The sequence below is a fragment of the Bos indicus x Bos taurus genome, chromosome 18 (genome assembly GCF_003369695.1).
Source record: "Bos indicus x Bos taurus breed Angus x Brahman F1 hybrid chromosome 18, Bos_hybrid_MaternalHap_v2.0, whole genome shotgun sequence".
NCBI classification, from domain to species: Eukaryota; Metazoa; Chordata; class Mammalia; order Artiodactyla; family Bovidae; genus Bos; species Bos indicus x Bos taurus.
The window spans coordinates 28909752-28931909 of NC_040093.1; the positions used below are offsets into that span (position 1 = coordinate 28909752).

General features: G+C 43.2%; 1 protein-coding gene across 3 annotated transcripts in view; it reads right to left on the bottom strand.

Moving 5' to 3' along the window:
- WWP2 (WW domain containing E3 ubiquitin protein ligase 2) overlaps positions 1–22158 on the bottom strand; it is a 147141-nt gene that overhangs the window by 22220 nt on the left and 102763 nt on the right. For 2 of the 3 annotated variants that reach the window (XM_027516113.1, XM_027516114.1), the window contains 2 exons: positions 9539–9628; positions 261–435 (listed from right to left, as the gene is read on the bottom strand). In XM_027516113.1, coding sequence (XP_027371914.1) covers positions 261–435; positions 9539–9628 — 265 coding nt within the window. Of the gene's footprint in view, positions 1–260; positions 436–9534; positions 9629–22158 lie in introns of those variants that run through there. The other variant, XM_027516116.1, reaches the window with a different exon arrangement.

Consider the following 22158-nt stretch of genomic DNA (forward strand, 5'->3'; position numbering starts at 1 on the left):
TCTCAGAAGGAAGATGGGAAATTCGGTTACAGACACAGGTACTGAGCCCATAAATACAGAAGCTAGACACTGAGTCACTAAGTTAGAAATGCCAGAGTTTTGAGGAATTTCGCTGTAATGAGTAAAATCTCCAGGGCCTGACATTTCTACCCACTGTTTTCCCTACTCAACCGAACAGGTGGAAGGAGAATGTGTGAAGCTGCCTGTTTCATAGCGCCAGGAGGCTCGCCCTCCACCTGTGGCCGGCCCCCGCGTCTCACCTGGTAGAGGAATCTTTGGCTGAAGTGCTGCATGGCGCCCTGGAGCTGGTTGCGTTGGGACTGCCACTGCTCGTAGTTCCGCACGTACTCGGCTGTGGGGCGCTGCCATGTGGTGGTCCGGGTATTGTGGTCCACGTAGTAGAACCTGCCTCGGGGGTCTGTGCGTTTCTCCCAGCTGAAAACATCAAGCTCCGAGTGAACACGGTGACCACCTCACCCCTACGCTCACATAGAGAAACTGGGCAGGCTGGCAAGGAGGATGGCGAGGAAAGGTCTGGTGTAGGGTCTGGCCCAGGAGCTTGGCTGCTCCAGGGAGGCAGAGGCAGGTGGGGCCCAGTCACGGACGCTCTGGGGGCCAAGATGATTCTAACAGACATCTGTGGTTGCCCCTGCAGCAACCGATCTCAATCTTTTTTTTTTTTTTAACATTTAAAGATTTTTTTTTAATGTGAACTATTTTTAAAGTTTTTATTGAATTTGATACAAGATTGCTTCTGTTGCTTATGTTCTGGGTTTTTGACCATAAGGCCTGTGGGATCTTAGCTTCCAGACCAGGAATCAAACCCACATGCCCTGCACTGGAAGATGAAGTCTTAACCACTGGACCACCAGGGAAGCCCCAACCAGTCTCTTCTACCAACAGCCCCTGGATTTCATGTCAGAGATCCAAGTGGCTCTGCAGCAGCTGACTATACTCCTGACCCTGGAGTTGAATGGCTGACTGGACCAGGAGTGGGCATGTGACCTATGTCAAACCAATCAGGGTGAATCTCATAATTTTTAGTACTTACAGTGGGAAAAATGTAGTCTTCCTTGCCAGATGTGATTGAGAAAGCATGCAGTCCTGGGACTGGCTAACATCCTGGACCCAAACACAATATGAAGTTGACCCAGTGGATGGCAGAGCAGAAAAATGGGGGAAAAAGCCAGTCCCCTGGGGATACCGTTTGAACCACTGGATCATGGTTCCCTTGAAACCAGGATCTATGTCTAGAATTTTCAGGATCATGAGGCAGTGAAATCTCTTCATTATTCAAGCCAATTTAGATCCAAATTTTTCTTCCTTGCAACTGAAATTGTCCTGACATAAGATGCCAGCAAAAATATATTGACTGGTCATAGGAAGAGTTGGTGCAAAAGACAGCAGGACTCTCCATGTTATCTTTAATGAGGAAGCAATCTTCCAAAGTTGGCGCTAAAATATCCGTGGGCAAGGCAGGGCTAGAACAGGGAGTGAAAATTCTCAGCTGTCCTTGGTAGGTGTAGCTTGATTTCCACATATATGGTGAAGAAGTGATCAAAAGAAAGTAAGAAAGCAGGGTAACAGAAACGTTTTACATTTTGATGGAGTGTGCGTGACATGAATGTATGCATTTGCCAAAACTCAGTGAACTGCATAACAGAGATCTGTTTATCTCACTGTGTGTAAATTATATTTCAATTTTTAAAAAATGAATTTAAATCTAATGAAGCCTCCACATCTAATGACCAATTTGCCAGGAAAGATAAGGAATAAAGGAGCATGTAACACACACCAGGAATCACAATCAGCCACATTCATTATGTGAGAATTTCTACAAGACAGATGTCCAAGATAGTCAACAAATATATAGTTTTAAAAAAAAAAGAAAAGGTTGAAGGAACTTACAGATTAAGAGAGACTTATGAGATTATCAGCCAAAAGCAATGTGTTGATCTTGAGTTTGGATCTGATTCAAACAAAGCAAGTGTGAAAATGTTTTTAAGACAATCGGGGGAAATGGAACACAGACTGCACGTGACATGAGGTAACAGAAGTCCTGCTAATTATGTTGGGATAATGGTATTCTGATTTTTTTTTTTAATCTCATCTGTTAGAGGCATATGTGGTGTATTTATAGATCAAAGGATAGGATGACTGGGACTTGCTTGACAATTCATCAGTTGCCTCCCCTAAAGAGTGGGAGGTCAGATGAAACAAAATCTTACTAACTGTTAGAACCAGGCCATGGTTACAAGGGAGTCATTGTACTATTCTCTCAAATTTGGTGTATGCCTGAATTTTCCATTATAAGTCTGAAAGGAGAAGGGGGAGAAAAAGGAGTTTCAAGAAGATAAGATGGAGATACTACTGAAGAAAACAGGATTCACCCAGTGAAAAAAGGAACCCACAATGGATCACACTGGATGATTCCAAAGTGTCAAAGGGTCTCTGTTCCCTGACTACCTTCTCACACCATCTCTGAATTCTGATCTTACTCACAAGACTATAATGCTTTGGGCTGACTGATACTTTCCTCAGCTTTCAGGGTTAGCCTCCTAGCTGACTTTTGCTGCCACCTCTTCAATGATTCTTTCCAACTGAAAGGCTCCCTAAAATTGGCTTCTCTTCACCTCCCAAGGCCCGTTCCTGGATTGCGCATGGATTCCGCCTGCTGGACTGCCTTGCTTTCATGATCAGCCATCACTCTGGATTCACCTAAACACCATCATTCTCGCCCCACACCTGAATCTTCCACAGTCTTCCTTCCATCAGTCCACCACCCAGGAATGCAACCACACCATCATTCCTGACTTTCCCTTTCCCACTGATGTCAGTAAGCCGCTCAGCCTCAGGGCTTCTTTTTATTTTGTCTCCCTGTCCTTGACTTTCCATTTTCATGTCCAAGTATCCTTGAATGAACCTTCCCATGCAATCCAGCCCATAAACTACCATCAGGGTAACCCCAGCAGACTGACCCTTTATGAAATGCTGGAGTCAAACTGTCATATTAGTATTTAAGGCTCACAATAACCTGGAACCTTCCCACCTTTCTCATAAATTCTCCCAACTGGTGATCTTTATTTATTTTTAGTTGTTAGCAAAGGAATCATGTATCTATAGTTTGAAACACAAACAGTACTACAGGAGAGACAATGAAATCCAGTGTCTCCTGCCCTCCTCCGCATTGCTGAATTCTGCTTCCCGGGGGCAACAATTACCTTCAACTCTTGATTGTATCTTCTAAATAAATGCTTACTGCATAACTTCTTGATTTCTGCCAAGTCAGAGATTACTATGGACTTGCCACTCTCAAAGCTGAAGAATTAGTTCTTGTACCCTACCAGCTAACACACACAAAGCTCTCTCCTTTCCTGTCCTCCCAATTTAGAAAAGCATCATTAAATCAATATTTGGGGTTTGGATTATAACTTTCTAGAATACTATACATACACATCCTTACTTGTACAACTTTTTCTTTTTCTCTAGAGTTAAGAACTGCATGTTTTATTCAGCTTGGACTTCAAGGACCTGCCACTAATTCAGCCCCAGACTCTTGACAGGGCAGGTGCCACCAGGGTCACTTAACTCTTGGCCTCATCTGTCCAGCACCCTTTTCTCCAGGCCTGCTCTACATTCCTGTCCTAAGTCATCCTCCTTCATCTTCCTCATGGCCCCTGAGCTGAGTCAGTCTCCTGTGTCCTGCATCTCACGATTTCTTTCTCTGTTTCTTCTTGTCTGGTGGAAGAAAACAGCTAGGAGTTTCTGAGAGAGGATGGACCAAAGTTAATTTTTTGAAACCCTGCATATCTGATGATGGCTTTATATCAATTCTCCTGAGTGCTAACATGTCTAAAAGCTGATTTCTGAATTTGCTCACTTGTTTCACTTGAAGATCCTCAAATATCATGATCTATAGTTTTCTCCCCTTAGACTGGTCACTGAAAGAAAGTGAAAGGGAAAATCCCTCAGTTGTGTCTGACTCTTTGTGACCCCATGGACTATACAGTCCATAGGATTCTCCAGGCCAGAATATTGGAGTGGGTAGCCATTCCCTTCTCCAAGGGATCTTCCCAACCCAGGGGTCGAACCCAGGTCTCCCTCACTGCAGGCAGATTCTTTACCAACTGAACCACCTGTCACTACCCCAGCAAAAAAAAAAACAAAAAAACTTTCCAATATTTTCCCTGAGGATAGCATTCTCACTTAATCCCTTTTTCCTGAGTTCATCTCTGCCTTCAGCTATGACCATGTTCGCCACACTGGTTCTATTCTACCAGGAACTTCTTACACTAGCAGCAGCCATGTGGTTGCATGTGTGTGTGTGTGTGCACACGTGTGTGGCAGGAGGTTGGGAGTGATGGCTGACAACCTAGGAATCTAGCTGCTCCCTGCACAAGTTTTAAACTTTAGGTTTTTAGTCTCATTACACATAACACATTCACTTACACATACCCCGTATGTCCCTGAAGGCTGAGGCTTTCTAGGGCTCCATGGTGCGGACTGGCTGTCTTTTGGGTGGAAACCCCACACTGGAAGCTTGGGTTTCAGCTTTCTCAGTTCTACCAGCAACTAAACTTTGATTACAATCTCCCATATGCTTTTTCTCCTCTTCCATGCCTTTATCATTATACTTTTTAAAATAACTTTTATTGCCATTTTAGTGGGTTTTCAAGAAGAAATGGAAATAAACATGTTTGATCCATATGTTTAACTAGAAGTCCTCTGCATTGGTGAATTTCAGACTGTCAAACAGCATAATCACACCCTTGATAGCAGGTGAAATCTTATGCAGAATTACAATCGATAAAAACAGAGCAGCAGTTGGAGGCCCTTTCATGCTGTTTGATTCCAGGGGGCAACTGCACCAAACCCTAGGGCCTTACTAGACATACTTTGATCATTGCTATTTCACACAAACCCTACACTCCACCAAAACTGCTCCGTGTATCATTCCCTAAATGCACCTTTCACATTCACATTGTTTCCCTAACCTGGATCACCTTCCTCTTTTCACGGAAGTCCACCCCTAGCCTTTCTTAAAGACCAAGTTGGAGTCCTCTGTGACAGTGGTCCCCAACACCATGCTCTATAGTGCCTATTCCCCCTGCTCACCTCTGGTCTGAGAACCACCTAACAGTGTCTGAAGACAAATCATTGCACTCATATGAATTACCAGGTCCAACACTTTTTGCTCCTGGATAAAATGACTGGTTGCTTTTTTTTTTAACTGAGATCTAATTGACATGTAACGTTATAATAGGTTTAAGTTTTATCTTTACAACATAAAGATTCAATATTTGTATATATTGCAAAACAATCACCACAGTAAGTGTAGTTAACATTTGTCACTGCACATGGTTACAATTCTTTTTTCCTGTGATGAGAACTTTTAAGATCTACTCTCTTCAGTTCAGTTCAGTTCAGTCGCTCAGTCGTGTCCGACTCTTTGCAACCCCATGTATCACAGCACACCAGGCCTCCCTGTCCATCACCAACTCCTGGAGTTCACTCAAACTAATGTCCATCGAGTTGGTGATGCCATCCAGCCATCTCATCCTCTGTTGTCCCCTTCTCCTCCTGCCCCCAATCCTGCCCAGCATCAGAGTCTTTTCCAATGAGTCAACCCTTCGCATGAGGTGGCCAAAGTACTGGAGTTTCAGCTTTAGCATCATTCCTTCCAAAGAACACCCAGGGCTGATCTCCTTTAGAATGGACTGGTTGGATCTCCTTGCAGTCCAAGGGACTCTCAAGAGTCTTCTCCAACACCACAGTTGAAAAGCATCAATTCTTCAGTGCTCAGCTTTCTTCACAGTCCAACTCTCACATCCATACATGACCGCTGGAAAAACCATAGCCTTGACTAGACGGACCTTTGTTGGCAAAGTAATGTCTCTGCTTTTCAATATGCTGTCTAGGTTGGTCATAACTTTCCTTAAGGAGTAAGTGTCTTTTAATTTCATGGCTGCAGTCACCATCTGCAGTGATTTTGGAGCCCCAAATAATAAAGTCTGACACTGTTTCCACTGTTTCCCCATCTATTTGCCATGAAGTGATGGGACCAGATGCCATGATCTTCATTTTCTGAATGTTGAGCTTTAAGCCAACCTTTTCACTCTCCTCTTTCACTTTCATCAAGAGGCTTTTTAGTTCCTCTTCACTTTCTGCCATAAGGGTGGTGTCATCTGCTACTCTCTTAGTGAAGTGAACTCGCTCAGTCGTGTCTGACTCTTTGCGACCCTGTGGACTGCAGCCCACCAGGCTCCTCTGTCCATGGGATTCTCCAGGCAAGAATACTGGAGTGGGCCGCCATTTCCTTCCCCAGGGGATCTTCCCAACCCAGGGATTGAACCAAAGTCTCCCACATGGCAGGCAGGTGCTTTATCCTCTGAGCCACCAGGGAACACATATGGTATTATTAAGTGGCAAGAGCTTTTGTAAGCTATGAACAAGTTAGGACAATATGCATTTCAACCTTTATTCTAACTGGAATAATGATTCTCAATGTGAGGATAAAACATGTAAACGACTGGTCTTTATACAAGAGTCCCATGGGTCAGACAGAGGGGACAGACAATAAAGTGAATCTTTCAGCTCAGTCTCACTCCTGGATGACTAGGACTGCTGATACAATGCAGTGGCTCCATCTGTAGTTTCAAGATTGCTCGCACCATGGCAATACTTCCCTAGAGCAGAACTTCTCCCATTAATTAGCAATGAAAGCTTGAGCATTCTGTGCTCTCCAGGTTCCCTATTACATCGTAGAAGTAAGTGCCAGGAGTTCAAAGGGCCTAAAGCTCAGGAAGAACTCATGGGCTATAGAGGGCACAGAGCTGAGCCAATAAAACATTACAGGGCTTTCCTGGTGGTCCAGTGGTTAAGAATCCACCTTGCAATGCAGGAGACACCGATTTGATCCCTGTCCGGGAAGATCCCACAGGCCACAGAGCAACTAAGCCCTCACATCACAAGTACGGAGCCCTCATGCTGCAACTACTGAAGCCCGAGTACCCAGAGCCTGTGCCCCACAAGAGTGGCCCACTCCCGTCCCAACTGGAGAAAGCCCACACACAACAACAAAGACCCAGCACAGCCAAGAGTAAATAAATGAATCTTTTTCTTAAAATATCATTGTAACTCTCTCGAAAATAAGAAAGCTGGCTCTAGTATCCCACCTCAACACTTAAACAAGAGTAAATCCTCAGCCATTCTTAGAAGACACTATTAAATATCTTCATTTAGATATCATCATATGTTCACCAGGTCAAGGCTTCCGTAACTTATAAACCAGAGAGGTTAAGAGGCAAGAAACCAGCACACTTAAAGAGTTTTATGTGCTGTAAACACACAAAGTACAAGCGTGCAACACATCCTGTTAAAAGTTGATGATTAATTTGTGAGACAATTGGAGAAATCTGACTACTGACTGGGTATTTGATGGTAGTAGGTAAACACTTAAAAATACAGTGGTTTTACTTTTAAAAGAGAACATTTTTTAGACATGTATACTGAAATTTGGATGAAATAATATGATATCTGGGATTTGCTTCAAAATAATCTAAGATGGGGTGGGGGAGGGGCAAACGAGGATGACAGAGCAGGAGTTAGCATATGTCTTCTACGAACGGTTGCAAAGTAAATATTTTAGTCTTTGCTGGCTATACAGTCTGTGTCACAATTATTCAGTTCTCCCAATGAGCATGAGAGCAGCCATGGACCGTAAGTAAACAAATGAGAGGGGCTATGTTCCAATAAAACTTCATTTATGAAAACAGGTGGCAGGTGGATTTTGCCAACAGGTCCACAGTTTGCCAACTCCTGGTACAAATGAAACAAGGATGGCCTTGAGATGATAATTATTGCAGCTAGGTGTTGAGGGTGTGGGGATTCTTTGTGCACATTTGAAAACTTCAATATGAATATTTCTAGAATTTCCATAATAAAATGTTTAATCTTTTTTCTAAGAAGTCAACGTTTAACTTTGGTAAGTTCCTTGGACTTTAAATCAAAGGAGAAAACAGGGACTTCCCTGGTGGTCCAGTGGTTAAGAAGCAGGCTTGCAATGCAAGGGATGCAGGCTTGATCCCTGATTGGGGAACTAAGATCCCACATGCCGTGGAACAACTGAGCCCGTGCACTACAAGTAGAGAGTCTGTGTGCCGCAACGAAAGATCCCGCGTGACACACCTAAGACCTGACACAACCAGATAAATATTAGAAAAAATAAAATAAACGAGGTTTCCTTCGTTTAAGAAAAGAGAAGGGGGAGCCGTGAGAACTAAGGATGGTGGATTACAAGTGTGACTTCCACAAGGACAAGGAAGGAAAGGAAAATACAAGCATTCTACTAGGGAAACTGAAAGTAAAAGCAGTCCACACATGGAAACCTGTAGGACTGGGAAATGGGGTGGTATTTGCCCAGCACACGCCTGACAGGTGAACAAACAGAGCACAGGGCTCTCCCTGTCCACTCTGACAGCCTCTCCCTCCACCAGCTTCAGAAGAGGAAGTCAGTGTTCATGTTCTGCATAGGAGGCCTTCATAGCTATTCTACTGGTGATTCTTTCCTGAGAGCAGAATACATTCCCTTTCAAAAGCTCTCAGGACTGGGAGACACATGTGGAAAGAACTTTCTGTCCCTGGCAGGCAAGGAACCAAACCCCTTCTCCTTGAACTTGGACAGTCTTCCCTTACTTGGAAGCCTCACTTATCCTCGGGTTTTGGAGAACTTAGCTGCGTTCTCACAAAGCCCAGCCGAACGCCACAGCACACTGTCTCCGGGGGCTGGCGGGACGCAGGGTGCTGCGAAACTCATCAACACCCTCTCTATCTTGGCTTCCTTGTGCACTCTATTCCCCCCATAGATGCTCTAAATATCCTGGTATGTCCTAAGAAATGAGAACAGAATTAAAGTGGGTAGGAAAAGCAGTCGAGGGACCCAGAATAAATGTCCCTATACTTCGCTACATCTGCTGAAACTGAAAACTGCACCCTATAGGTTATTTCTGCAGGTGAAATGTCTGAAGCCACTGAGAGACCAATGGCTTCAGAGGCCTCCCAAGCCCTCCTTCCTCCAGAACCCAACAGCCATGGGGGTCTGAATATCACTTAAGAAAGCCCAGGGCCAGGGGATTACGTTGGTGGTCCAGTAGCTAAGACTCCATACTCCCAATGCAGGGGGCCTGAGTTCGATCCCTGGGCACAGAACTAGATCCCACGTGATACACCTAAAAGATCCCACATGCACCAGAAAGGTCGAAGATCCTGCATGTCACAACAAAGACCCAGTGCAGTTAAATAAATAAATAAGAAAGAAAAGAACTCCCATGGCCAAGGCAACAAATGGAGGGAGAAGGGAAAGTGGAATGAGAGAGCAGAGACCACCGAAGAGGAGGACTATGGGAGGAGGGGAAAAGAGACAGAGAAAGGAGGAGAGTGGGGGAAATAGAGAGATGATTGTGGCAGAGTGGTGGAGAAGCCGATGGGGGACTCTTGGTGCCAGTTCTAGAGCCTCAGGGCTCATTGGTCCAAGTCTTACCCTGGAGGAAGAGGCCGCTCCCAGGTGGTGGTCTTGGTGTTATGGTCAACATAATAGACACGCCCATTGGGGAGCTCTCGCTGCTCCCATCTGCAAAATAAAGTCAAGGGAGGCATGAGACATGCTGGTGAAAGGCATAAGTCCTGGTTCAATGGGGTTCTTCACTACTGATGTGGCTAATTTGACAGAAAACATCAAAGACAACATGCAAAACCAACCCACTGGTCAGACCAGCTCCACGCCATCCCTGATAATGGGACCCATGCCTGCTTCTTGAGAAAACTACGAGAACTCCCCTTTACCGACTCAAGGTTATTAGATATCCCACAGATAGTGCTAAATTCCCCTACATAACCCCTATGAATCTACATTCCCATGGATTTTTCCAAATCACTGTTTACTGGCCATTTGAGGACCAAAAGTCCTTTTAGGGAGGTAATGAAAGCTGAAGACTCTTTCTCTCCATGCACTTACCAACAAAAATGTGTGCAGTTTCTGGGATTCACAGACCCCTACACCTAAAGTTCACCCATGGACTCTCCAGCCCTTGCAACCTATTACCTCTTAACGTCACAAATTATACAATTCCCCTTGTTCTCCTAGCATCATATATATTCAAGATCACATTTCTTTTTAAAATACAGGACTCATTTACAGAGGGTCTTTAAAAGAGATCTGGATGAACCAAGAAACACAGCAAACTGCAATTTATTGGCTTTTCCACCCCTGTCTCTGTGTGTGGGTGCTGAGGGTGGCTCATCTGTGCCAATGGCAGAAAGACAAGGTAGCAGATGATCCAAACAGTGGGTCCAAAGGCAAAATCACTACAAAACAGAGAAAAGGACCACCCATCCCCATACTCCTGTTATTCCCACATTCACACAGTCTGACAGTAACTCCACTGACCCCGAATACAGTAACCGACATATAAGGAATGCAAAGATTTACCTTTGTTTATAAAATGATTACCATTTTATAAAGGATGCGAATGGTCCCTTAGTCTTTATGTTTTACACTGATTTTATCTACTTCTACTTTTGGGCACTTTCAAGAGGAAGGTGGATTTTACCAGGAAGCTAGTACAGTCAGTTCTGCTGAAATGCGTATTTTAAAGACATAGGTCTATGCCAGTGTGATTTGATACTTAAGGGAACGTGAGCATGATGTGAATTTTGCGTTTGCTGTGCATGTATTTGTCTTCTAACCATACTATGAACACAGAAGACTTCCCTGGGCTGAACCCCGTATTGTAGGAACACAAAAAACCACACACATCTACCTGCTACCTCACTTTGGAGCGTGTTACATATCATACTCACCCACATCTGGTGTTATAACTCCTGTCTGAGTTCAGAAAACCCTTCTTGTACCACTTTAAGACAACACTCAACAAGCTCTAATCCTCAGGCATCTGCTTCCACAAGCAAACTGCAGGTCTTGTCATGGAACCCTGCGTCTTTATTGTGTATTATCATCTCAACCATTTAACATGTGTAAAACTCTGCCACTGTGTTATTACCTTCTTGTTTGTGTGTGTGTCACTGACAAATTTTTGTCTGTTGTGTCTTTAACCCACTTCTTCCCATAAACCCTGTGGTTTTTGTTGCATGATTTGGCAGCGGTGATTTCTAGGAACACATATGTTATAGCAGAGAGTTGACTGTATACTGAAATAAATGTCCTAAGTTCTATCACTAAGCCTGGTGTATCTACTCAAATAGATATGAGCTTTATTTGATACCGTTTCTCATATCTGATCAATGGACACCACTGATGAGCCTCTCAGAGGCTAATTCAGATAGAGATACATGCAAGGTTTCCAAGGCAAAAATGGGAAGGGGTAATCATCACCCACAGAGCATCCACAATGAGTTGCAGGCTCCTGTTTTACCTCATTCAGTCCTGCCTCCATCCTTTAAGGTGGGACATGCCATCATCATCAAAGAAACCGAGGCTCAGAGGGGCTAAATAAAACTCAGCTCAGACTCTCTAGCCTATGAGTTTTACCATGGACCCCTGAAAGGAAGAAAGGAAGGGCAAGTGGAACTTATAAGAAACCCACAACCCAGCAGACAAGGTGCCAGGTGCCTTTCTGCCACCCACCCCAACATGAACAGCTCTCCCTAGCACAGGAGTCTAGGTAGGGAGCCCTGCAGGATCATGACTGCGGAGACATTACAGTAAATCCACCTCATTCATTTCTAGGCTCCATTTTTAATCATAAACCCCTGCTCAGATATCATCTATAGGAAGAGGCTAAACACTTTGCACCATTAGGAGGCTTCCCCCGGGAGCACTGAGGTCTGCTTGTTCCTCATTCACTCCTCTCAAAAGGGATCCACTACTGGTTTGAGGACCAGAGTACTACAAACACGATTAAAATGCCCTCAAGGACACTTGTTCTCCTGGGTATTCCCGCTCCCTGGGGCTTCCCTGTAGCTCAGATGGTAAAGAATCTGCCTGTAAAGCAGGAGAACCAGGTTTGATCCCCAGGTCAGGAAGATGCCCTGGAGAAGGGAATGGCAACCCACTCCAGTATTCTTGCCTGGAGAAACCCATGGACAGAAGAGCCTGGTGAGCTACAGTCCACGGGGTCACAAAGAGTTGGACATGACTGAGTGACTAACACTATATTATGTTCCCACTCCAGCTTCTGGCTGAAGTGGTTACTGGTAACCTGGCCCAAGTGCCCTGGCTCCTCCCTGCTCTGGCAAAAGGAAGATCTATGCACTTTAGTTGGTATTTTATTAAAAGGCCAGAACTAAAAGATCCCCCATGCCGTAAATATAGACCCTGAGTGCTGCAACTAAGACCCAGCATAGCCAAATTAAAAAAAAAAAAAGAAGCAGCAGCAGCGGGGAGAATCTTCTGGCAAAAGTGATCAGGTGAAAAGACACACAGGGCCAAGTTAAAGCTCTTCTCCCTCTCGATGCCCTTTTGAATTAAAGATAAAAGAGTAACAGATATTGCAAGTTTCAAGAGGCTAGTGTCCCATCTCTGGGGATCAAGTAGGGACTTTTCAGCCACAAAGGAGGCTAACATAGAATGATTTCACACCACCTCTCCAAATTCTTCCTGTCTGCTTGGTAATCAAGCAGCAAATTTGATACTCTCTTTGTTCATCTGAATTTGGAAATAAAGAAAGTCTTGAGAAAGATATTTGGCTTAAGGATAAGTCCTGAAATATGGAAGCTCCTCAAGGCAAGGGTAGCAAACCACTCTTTCGTAACATTTGCTCCTAATAAAGATTTAAGGAGCCGAGAATTCCTCAGCATTTCCTAAGAAATTAGCTCTATCCTTCCTGTCCTTGGCAATTTCGTGGCACAAAAGCCCCAATAAAACAACTTTGCTCATTTTGCAGTCACTGTTTGGAAAACTGACCATAATAGGCGGGTGGGGCTGTCCCTTGAATAAAGACAAAATACGTGGTGTTGTAGTTGGAGAGAAAAGGTGCTAAAACACATTTTTCTTTATTTCAACAATTCTTTTGTTATAACTTTCATCTCGTAAGTGGTCTCAACTTCTGGCTTCTTTTCTATTTCATGTGAGGCAAGGAGAGAACTTTGGTTTTATTATACTCTGACTACTATTTTCATTTGAAGAAGGGACAGTTCTTAAAATTCCATGAAGTAAATGCCTTTAATTGACACAGTGGTCTTCCTGCACTGTCAGGAAGGAAATTGGCGTGAAGTCCTCTTTGCTTATATTCAAGAGTTATGGCTGCTCCTCCCAAGCCTAGACAAGACCTGTCTATCCTGTCTTTGATCCCAGTTGATCCTTAGAAATGAAAGGCTCTCTTTCAGGCACTATTATTGCCCGGTGAATCTCAGTGTCCTTCTATGAACCCTCTCAATTGGCTTAGCTAGAAAAATACTTACCAAGAGGAATAAGACCTTTCTTCCATTACCTTTCTTTTTCTTTTTTTTTGATATCTACATTCTTCCTTTTAAAATTGGACTCCTGCTCGGATTAAATGTCCATGTGGGTCCTCCCTGATCTGTGACCTGGCCTAGCTGCTCTTCCTAGAGAACTCTCAACTCCTCCCTACCTGCACGGCTCCTCAGAATTCATACAAATCCCTCCCCTCCATTCCTGTGGCAGAGTCGGTCGATTCTATCGTCAATCAAATGAGCCTCCCGATTCTCCTCTCCCCTCTGTAGCTGCTGACCCACATAGATTAAGCCTTCTGACTGTCTTGGTTTGGTCTCCCCATGCCAAGAAAGTGATACTGGCAGCGACCTTTCATCAGTGCATCCCTGGCAGGGGTTAGGTTTCTGAACCTTATAAGCATCTTCTTCATGCTGAGATTAAAAGGCTTTTCAATGAAACTACCCATGGGTCTCGATACTGCATCCTGGTCACGTGGGTCACATCCTCTCCCACTGAATAGCTTTCTTTGATGCTCTCAGAAACAGTGTTCAAAAGCCCAAGCTCGATTCAGGTCCCTTCCCAACACATTGCTCCTTGGCCTTCAATGCGTAACATTCAGTTGGACCATGGACTACACAGGGTCTTTCTATTTGAAAGGATTTAAAACACAGTCTTCAGTTTCAATTAATCTCTGTACTTTTTTAAAAAACCTAAATTCCCTTTGCTCCTATGGATTTTAACTGTCCTTTATTCAGTTTGTAATAGGGAAGAGCACATCTGATTCCATATTAGATCTGTTTCTCTTGCTTTAAACTTTGTGTGCTTAGTCATGTTGGCTCTGCACCTATTGTAAAAGAATGTTACATATAGTCTGAAATATACAGGATAGCCCATTCTCAAGGTTCCAACCTTTAAGAGTCCATTCATATAAAAAGTTCCAGAACAGAGAATAATATTTGTCTTGTTGGAGGTTTATAGGAACATCGTGACCTGACCTACATGGACAGCTGCAAGAACAAAGGATTCAACACCAAGAAGTCTGCAACAACTAACCACGTCCTTTCCTCATCTTGCCTTTGGAAGTGCTTTGCTGAAACCCTTTGGGGAGTTTGGGATTTTAGGGGGCACAAGCCACCCATCTTCTTGTATGGTTCTGCAATAAACCTTTCTCTGCCCTCCAAACCACAGCATTTAGGTATTGTCTGGCCTCACTGTGCATCAAACACACGACCTTGTGTTTGGTATTAATAACAAGTTGTATCTCTTCCATGCCCCAGTTCTGCCCCAAACCACCATCCTTATTGAAAAGGTAAAGGCAGAAAATCTCAATTTCATTATTAGGATGGCATGCAATCATTTCTATGTTATCTGAAAGGAAATTGTCTGGTTACCTGAACCACATTTTCTTGTGGAAAGTTTCCTAAAAGGTCTTCAGGTAATCAGTTCTCAGTTACTTGCCGTTACAGTGTATATTCAACCATCCTGATTAACACACATCTTGGTCAGATTCCCGTAAGTTTGGACAGAATCACAGTTTCACCAAGAGTCAAATTAAATTGAGAAGGAATTTAAATCTGACAGTCCAAGTATTGTGGTTTAAGATCAGAGATGAATCACAAATTCTTACTAAGAGCATTATAAACTTGTATTATTTATAATTTGTTAATAAATTTTATTAACACAAGCACTGGGCATTAGTGAAGCTGACTCTCATTCAAAATACACTCTCTTCATCAGCAAAGTCTACCAGAATACTTAGGTACCAGTAAACAAAAGATGCCTTGCTGGTTTACTTAGACACAAACTAAACTTCAGAAAAATATACTGAAAGTATTCAGGTATTCTTAAAGCTGCCTATGTAGAGATTCAACTTCCCTCAGGCAAACATTACGAGAAATTCATATTTTCTTACGTTATGATCCTATAATAAATTTAAACTCTGAACCAAATCCCATTTATTCCCCAAGCTCTGGCCACTTCCTGGGTGAACCATAAGATTTATTTCCTCTGTAGGGACACTGTCAGACTGTATTATGAGTCAAAAATCTGTGTGCAATGGAACACATCTCCTCGCCACTGTTTTCATTGCTTCAGGAGGTCCTCTATAAACTGGGTAAGAAGTATGTTAAACTCAGACTTTCCCCCCAGAACCCTTCTTGAAACACTGAGCTTTCCTTTAAATCCAAGCACACTAACCCCCTTTTTAAAACTATCAACAACCAGCACTTTATGCCCTCTAAGCATAGTGGGGCACAGTAGTAGCTACTGAGGACTCTGAATTAAGGTCTGTTTTTCTCCTCCTTTTTCAACCATCCCCTTTTTTTTTTTTTTTTTTGCCTTGGAAAAGTCCACAAAGCCCTTCAATGGAAGATGGCAACATTAAAAGATATGCTTTCACAGAGATGCATCTTCTACAGACAAGTCCTAGAGATGGTGTCTACTAAAAAAATAAAAACTTTTTTTAAAATCAAATTTTCAGATTTTAAAAATTGTAGATAAGTTTGATAATGTAGGAAAATAGTCACTCTTAAAAAATAGTTGAAGAGGGCTTCCATGGTCGTTCAGTGGTAAAGAATCCACCTGCCAACACAGGAGACAAGGGTTCAATCCCCGATCCGGGAAGATTCCACTTGCCATGGAGCAACTAAGCCCATGGGTCACAACTATTGAGCCTGTGCTCCACAGCCCAGGTGTCACAACTACTGAGCCTACATGCTGCAACCACCGAAGCCTCCATGCCCGAGAGCCTGTGTTCCGCATCAGGAGAAGCCACTGCAATGAGAAGCCCACGTACTGCAACTAGAAAGTAGCCCCCACTCACCACAGCTAGAGAAAAGCTCAAACAGCAGTGAAGATCCAGTACAGACAAAAATAAATAAATAAAATCATCTTTAAAAAATTGTTGGAGAGTGTAGGACACATTGAGAAAGTAGCACTGATATATATCCACTATTGTGTAAACCAGATAACTATCGGGAAGCTGCTGTATAACACAGGAAGCCCAGCCTAGTGCTGTGATGACCTAGAAGGGTAGAACAGAGGGGGTGGGGGGTAAGGGGACTCAAGAGAGAGGAGAGATATATATCATTATGACTGATTCGACTTTATGGAAGCAGAGACCACCACAACAATGCAAAACAATTATTCTCCAGTAAAAAAAAAAAAGTTGGTGGGGGACTTCCTCGTGGTCCATTCATTAGGACTCCATGCTTCCAGTGCAGGGGGAGCCGCTTCAATTCCTGGCTAAGGAACTAGGATCTTACAGGCTGCATAGCATGGCCAAAAAAATTTAAATTAAAAAAAAATTTAAGTGTTTAAAAGACATAGTTGATAGGAGCAAAAATGGATATATATGCTCCCAAGGGCAATTTTGCAACTTGGTTAAAAACTTCTACTACATGAACATCCTTTAATTCAGCAATTCTACTTTGAAGATATAGCCTAAGGAAATAATTATGTGTCAAAGATTTAGCTGTAAGTGTATCTGTCACAGTATGTTGTAACATGTTACAGAAAAACTGGGAAAAACCTAAATGCTTTAAAATGGAAAATTAGTAAATTATGTTAATTCTATAATGAATATTCAGTCATTTAAAATATTATTTACAATATGCTGAGTGGAAAAAATAACATGCATAAGATAAACAAAATATTGTTTAAAAATTATAAAAGTACATGGCTGCTGCTGCTGCTAAATCACTTCAGTCGTGTCCGACTCTGTGTGACCCCAGAGACAGCGGCCTACCAGGCTCTTCCATCCCTGGGATTCTCCAGGCAAGAACACTGGAGTGGGTTGCCATTTCCTTCTCCAATAAAAATACACTATTGTTCATTAAATCTAAAATGCCACCAATTATAAGATTTTTAACATATCACCAAGGAAGAAAAAAAAAACAAAAAACTCTGCCAATTAAACTATAACATTCTAATGCTTGTAAATCACACCTTGATTTTAAAGAAATTAAATGTGAAATACTATACATATCAGAATCTACAAAACATGGGGGTCAGGGGGAGTCATGTATGCATGTAAAATTTTTGCATAATCAGAGTAAGGAAGTATTTCAGACAAGACACAAAAGGCACCTGAAAAAGATGAACACACTTGACTACTTAAAATCTGAACTCCTGTACAATAAAAAGCAACACAAAAATGTTTAAAGACAAGCCACAGAAAATATTTGCAATGCACATAACTGAGAGGCAACTGGTACCCAGCACATATTAAGAAATCCTGCAGATTATAACAACAGATAGCCAAACAGAAAAATTGACAGGAATACATGAACAGACAATTCACAAGAAAAGAAACTCAAAAGCCAAATTTTTAAAAAATATAAAAAGCGGTTTAATCTCAAGGATAATGAAGAAAATTCAAAGTAAACCAGCACGAGACATCCCATTCACATCCCTCAGACTGGCCAAAGTGAAAACTATCTGACAATTTTGCTTTAGCAGGAATGCTTATATATGCTCATGGGAGTGTGAATTGGTGAACTGACTCAAAAAGCAATTTGACAGCATCTACTAGAAGCAAAAACCTTCATCCTCCTACAGAGAAGAAATTCCAGTTTGAGTGCTTGCCCTAAAGAAACAAACATGCACACAAAAAGGCATGCACAGAAAACACTTCATTGTAGCACTGTTAATAAAGGCAGAGAGGTAATTACAATATAAACAAACACAAACATAAAATGTTATTTTATATTTATATATCTATCACATACATGGTAAATATAAATTTTAATTATAACAAATAAAATTTTACCTATTCATACAACAGAATACCATAGAGCAGTTGAAATGAATGTCCCCAGTTCCATGTATCTCTGTATATAGGGAATGGGATCGAGGAGGCATTCACAGGGACTTTCAACTTTATTTTTTTATAATGTCTCCTTCATAAAGAGGTTAAAAATCAAGGTAAGGAGGAGGAGGTTTATACTAAATGCAGCATAATGCTAAAGTTTGATAAGACTGAGTTGGGGAGCCCACAGGTATTTCTTATATTACTTTCTATTCTTATTTGCATGCTTAAAATATTTTACAATTAAAACAATAAAATTTAAAAGCACATGCCCTAAGATTATTAAATTTTGGTAGATTTGTGTTTAATGTTTACATGTACATGTCTGTACATGTGGTCTTGGGCAAACCACTTAAGGTTTCCTCATTTGCAAAACAAGGGTAAAAGTAGCGTAGCAGCTACTACAGAGTGCCATGAAGACTGAAATAACCCACCTATGAAACCTAGCACTCCCAGAATGCTGGAAGCTTTTAACATGTGTTAACTATTGCTAATGATCAGGCGAAAAGAGATACAAGGTACGTGAAACGTGCCAATAGTTATATCTAGGTGGGTGTCTGTTAGTGTTGTTCTGTTTCTTCTATTTTCCCAATTTTTCAAAAAAAAAAAAAAAAACTATAAAAAATTGTAACAGCTATTGAGAATGAAAATACTTATCTAGTCTTTCAACAACCACTTCTCACTCCATCTCTCTAGAAGCCAAGTACTATGCTCGGCGCTGGGAACACAGAAATGGAGGACACAGTAACACCAGCTCCTGAGGAGCTCTCAAGAAAGAGTAGTAAAATGAAAATTCCTAGTTACACACGAAAACATACATAGAGCAGGGGGAGAACTTCTCATGGGCCAGCCCTGACACAGTAGGATCTTTGGAAACAAGGATTTCATTCTGAGATGAGGAGGAGGAAGCCAGTAACATGTACTATCTGGCATTACCTAAGCATGTAATAATCCTTGCAGAGTCAAGAACTAAACCATACTACTTAGCACAAAGGCACAGACTCTCCAGTATAATCCTTTAATCCTTTGCTACTCAAACTATGGTCCATGGCTCACACTGTTACTGTTCAGTGACCAGAAAAGTTCAGAAGTTTGTAGGCTTTTAGAAACTTTTGTACCAATTTGACATTGCCACAACATCCAAATACATGATCTGTAGATCTGTTTCATTAAATAGAGGACCGAAGTAAGAGTTCATAAGAGACTGAAAAAAAATTAAAACAAACAAAAACAGTGGGGGAAAAAAAAGGACTAGTTTTTCACAGACAGTTTGAAAAGCACTGTTTTAAAACTCCTTGGGTAAGGATCTTTGGCTAGCGACAAAATTGAGTTTGGAATGAAATTCAATGGGAGCAGCTGGTTTATAACTTAGCAGAGAAGCTGCAAATTCCAATGTCTCTTAAAGTGTCTCCAGGAAGAAAACATCAAAGAACTCTTACCAGGTTGTCACCCTTGATAGTGTGTCAAGGACCACCTGGAGAAAGGACCTCTAGGTCTGCAGAATTGGACCTGGGCGTAGGGGGAGATGGCAAATCCAACAGATCCAAAGTACACCCTCCTCAACTAATTCTCCTCTGAGGCAGGAAACAGCCAGGGCAGCCAATGACTGCGGGAGGAGAGGGATGGTGTGAAATGGCAGCGCTGAGGTAAGCCGGCAGAGTCCAAATACAACGGCCTCCCTTATGTAAGGAACCACAGCGCGGCGCGGGCTGCCAGGCTGGAATAATGTGCCTCTGTGCGCAAGGGCCTGGGCGAGCGGCGGGGCCCGAGACGCACTTGGAGTTTATCTAAGCCATGTACACACGGTCTGTTAATGAGCATTTGGTCCCCAAAGTGGGCTCCCTGCTGATAAAAACCAGATGCAGGGCCAGCTGATCAAAGCAGGCCTCCCTCCCCACTGCCCTTCGCCCAGGCCACTATCTCAACACGTCTCTCGAGCCTGGCTGGCACCCCTTCCCTTGACAGGCGTTCGCAGCCTGAAAGCGCCACGCCCTTCCAATTGGCTCCTTTCTCGCTAATTAAATTAAAAGGTACAGAAGGCAGGAGGAGGGTTTAGAGACCGGGAGACAGGAAAGGGATAAAGGGTGTTCTGTTTGGATTGAGGCAGCCCAGGTTTCGGTGGCCTTCAGTCACTAAAACACAGGCGGATGTGACATCTTTATGACCAGTTGCATCTGCTGCAAGTTTCAGAAAGGCCATGTGGCAACTGGAAAAATAAGCCCTTGGCACCCCCAAGTGAACTGTGCCTGACTGCTCTGTGAAGGAGATGAAGAAGTTGAGAAGGTACGGCTGGAAAGAGACAGAGTCGGCTGGATGTCTCAAAAAAAGCAGTCTAGCATGGCTCACAAAGGCCACACAAAGCGGGGAACGTGCTCTGCAGTGTTCCCCAGGCATGAAGACCCCTAGTGAGCAGGAAGGAGCAGCCCGACCCTGTGAGAGTCATACGTGAACCCAAAGCCAGACAGCCTAGTGAGGGACCCATTAAGGTCTTGCTCTTAGGAAGAAAATGTAATTCCTGTCATAGGTCCTCTTTATTTGAGGCATCAAAGAAGCAGAAAACATTCATCCAGGTGGAGGAAAAAAAAAAAATATATATATATATATGGCATTTAAACTGATTCATTGCTGTTGCTCAGTCGTTCAGGCATATCCAACTCTTTTGCAACCCCACCAACTGAAGCCCGCCAGGCTCCTCTGTCCATGGGATTTTCCAGGCAAGAATACTGAAGTGGGTTGCCACTGACTCCTCCAGGGGATCTCCCCGACCCAGGGATGGAACCCATGTCTTCTGCGTCTCCTGCATTGGCAGGCCGATTCCTTACCACTAAGCCACGTGGGGAATCCTCAAAAAACTGGTTCATTAATGCACTACAAGTATGTCTTGGGAGCTGACTTTGTGCCAGGCTCCTTGCCATCTTGGCATTTACAGCCCAGCTGGGTAGAGGGACGTAGAACACGCAATTATGCGTGTGAGAAGAATTGCAATACACAGAGCAGTCTGACCTTGTCTACTGGGGATGGAGGAAGGATTCCCAGAACAAGTGCTGATTAATCTGAGACTTGAAGATGGATAGAAATTAATGGACAAAATGGTGAGGAAGGTTTCAGAGTTGTAACCAGCATGACAGTCCCCAACCCAGAGAAAGGGTGCTATACTTGTCAAACTAAAATAAGTCATTATGGGTAGAGCTTAGAGAGCAAAGCAAAGCGTGTCTTCCATGGAAGGTTTGAAGGGTAGATGAGGCCTTGTCCTGCAGAGCTTTTTCAGGTCTTATTAGGGATTTGAGAACTGACTCCTAAAGACAAGAGGAAACCAGTGAGGCATTCTAGGTGGTGAAACATTATGTTCAGAATTTTATTTAAAAGATTAAAAGTGGTTCCCCTGACTCCTGAATGTAAGATACCAAGAAGGGAGGGATGATCCACCTTGTCTGGATCTCCTAAACTTGTAAGTAAGCTGCTAGGGTGGAGACGGCAGGGCTGTGATTTGGGAGGCTCGGGGTGGAAAGTGTGCCCTTTCTGGCTTGCCATCACAGAGCAGAGAACTGAAAGCCTGCCAGCTTCACCGCCATGCACTCAGCACTGCCAGTGGCAATCACCAGGCCCCGAGACAGCCCACAAAGTACAGAACTCCCAGTGGGCACCTGGAAGCCCCTCTGGGTGGCCAAGACTGGGTCTCAATGACCTTCTCCGGACCACCACTCATGTTCAAGTGGGTAGCAGCCTCCTCAGACCTACCATCGCATTCTAAACGCTCCAGGGAGAAGATGCTGTTCAAACTCTACCCAAGAGAAGCAGTACAGCCTCTGGTTGGGGTGGGAGGCCAAGTAGGAAAACCAGCTTCTCTGAGCTGCTCTGACCGCCAGACTCAGAATAAAGAGTGTTTTCAGGGCCTGGAGTTTTCCAGCTGCCTGGAAACAGGAAGGGCCCAATCCAGGAGAAC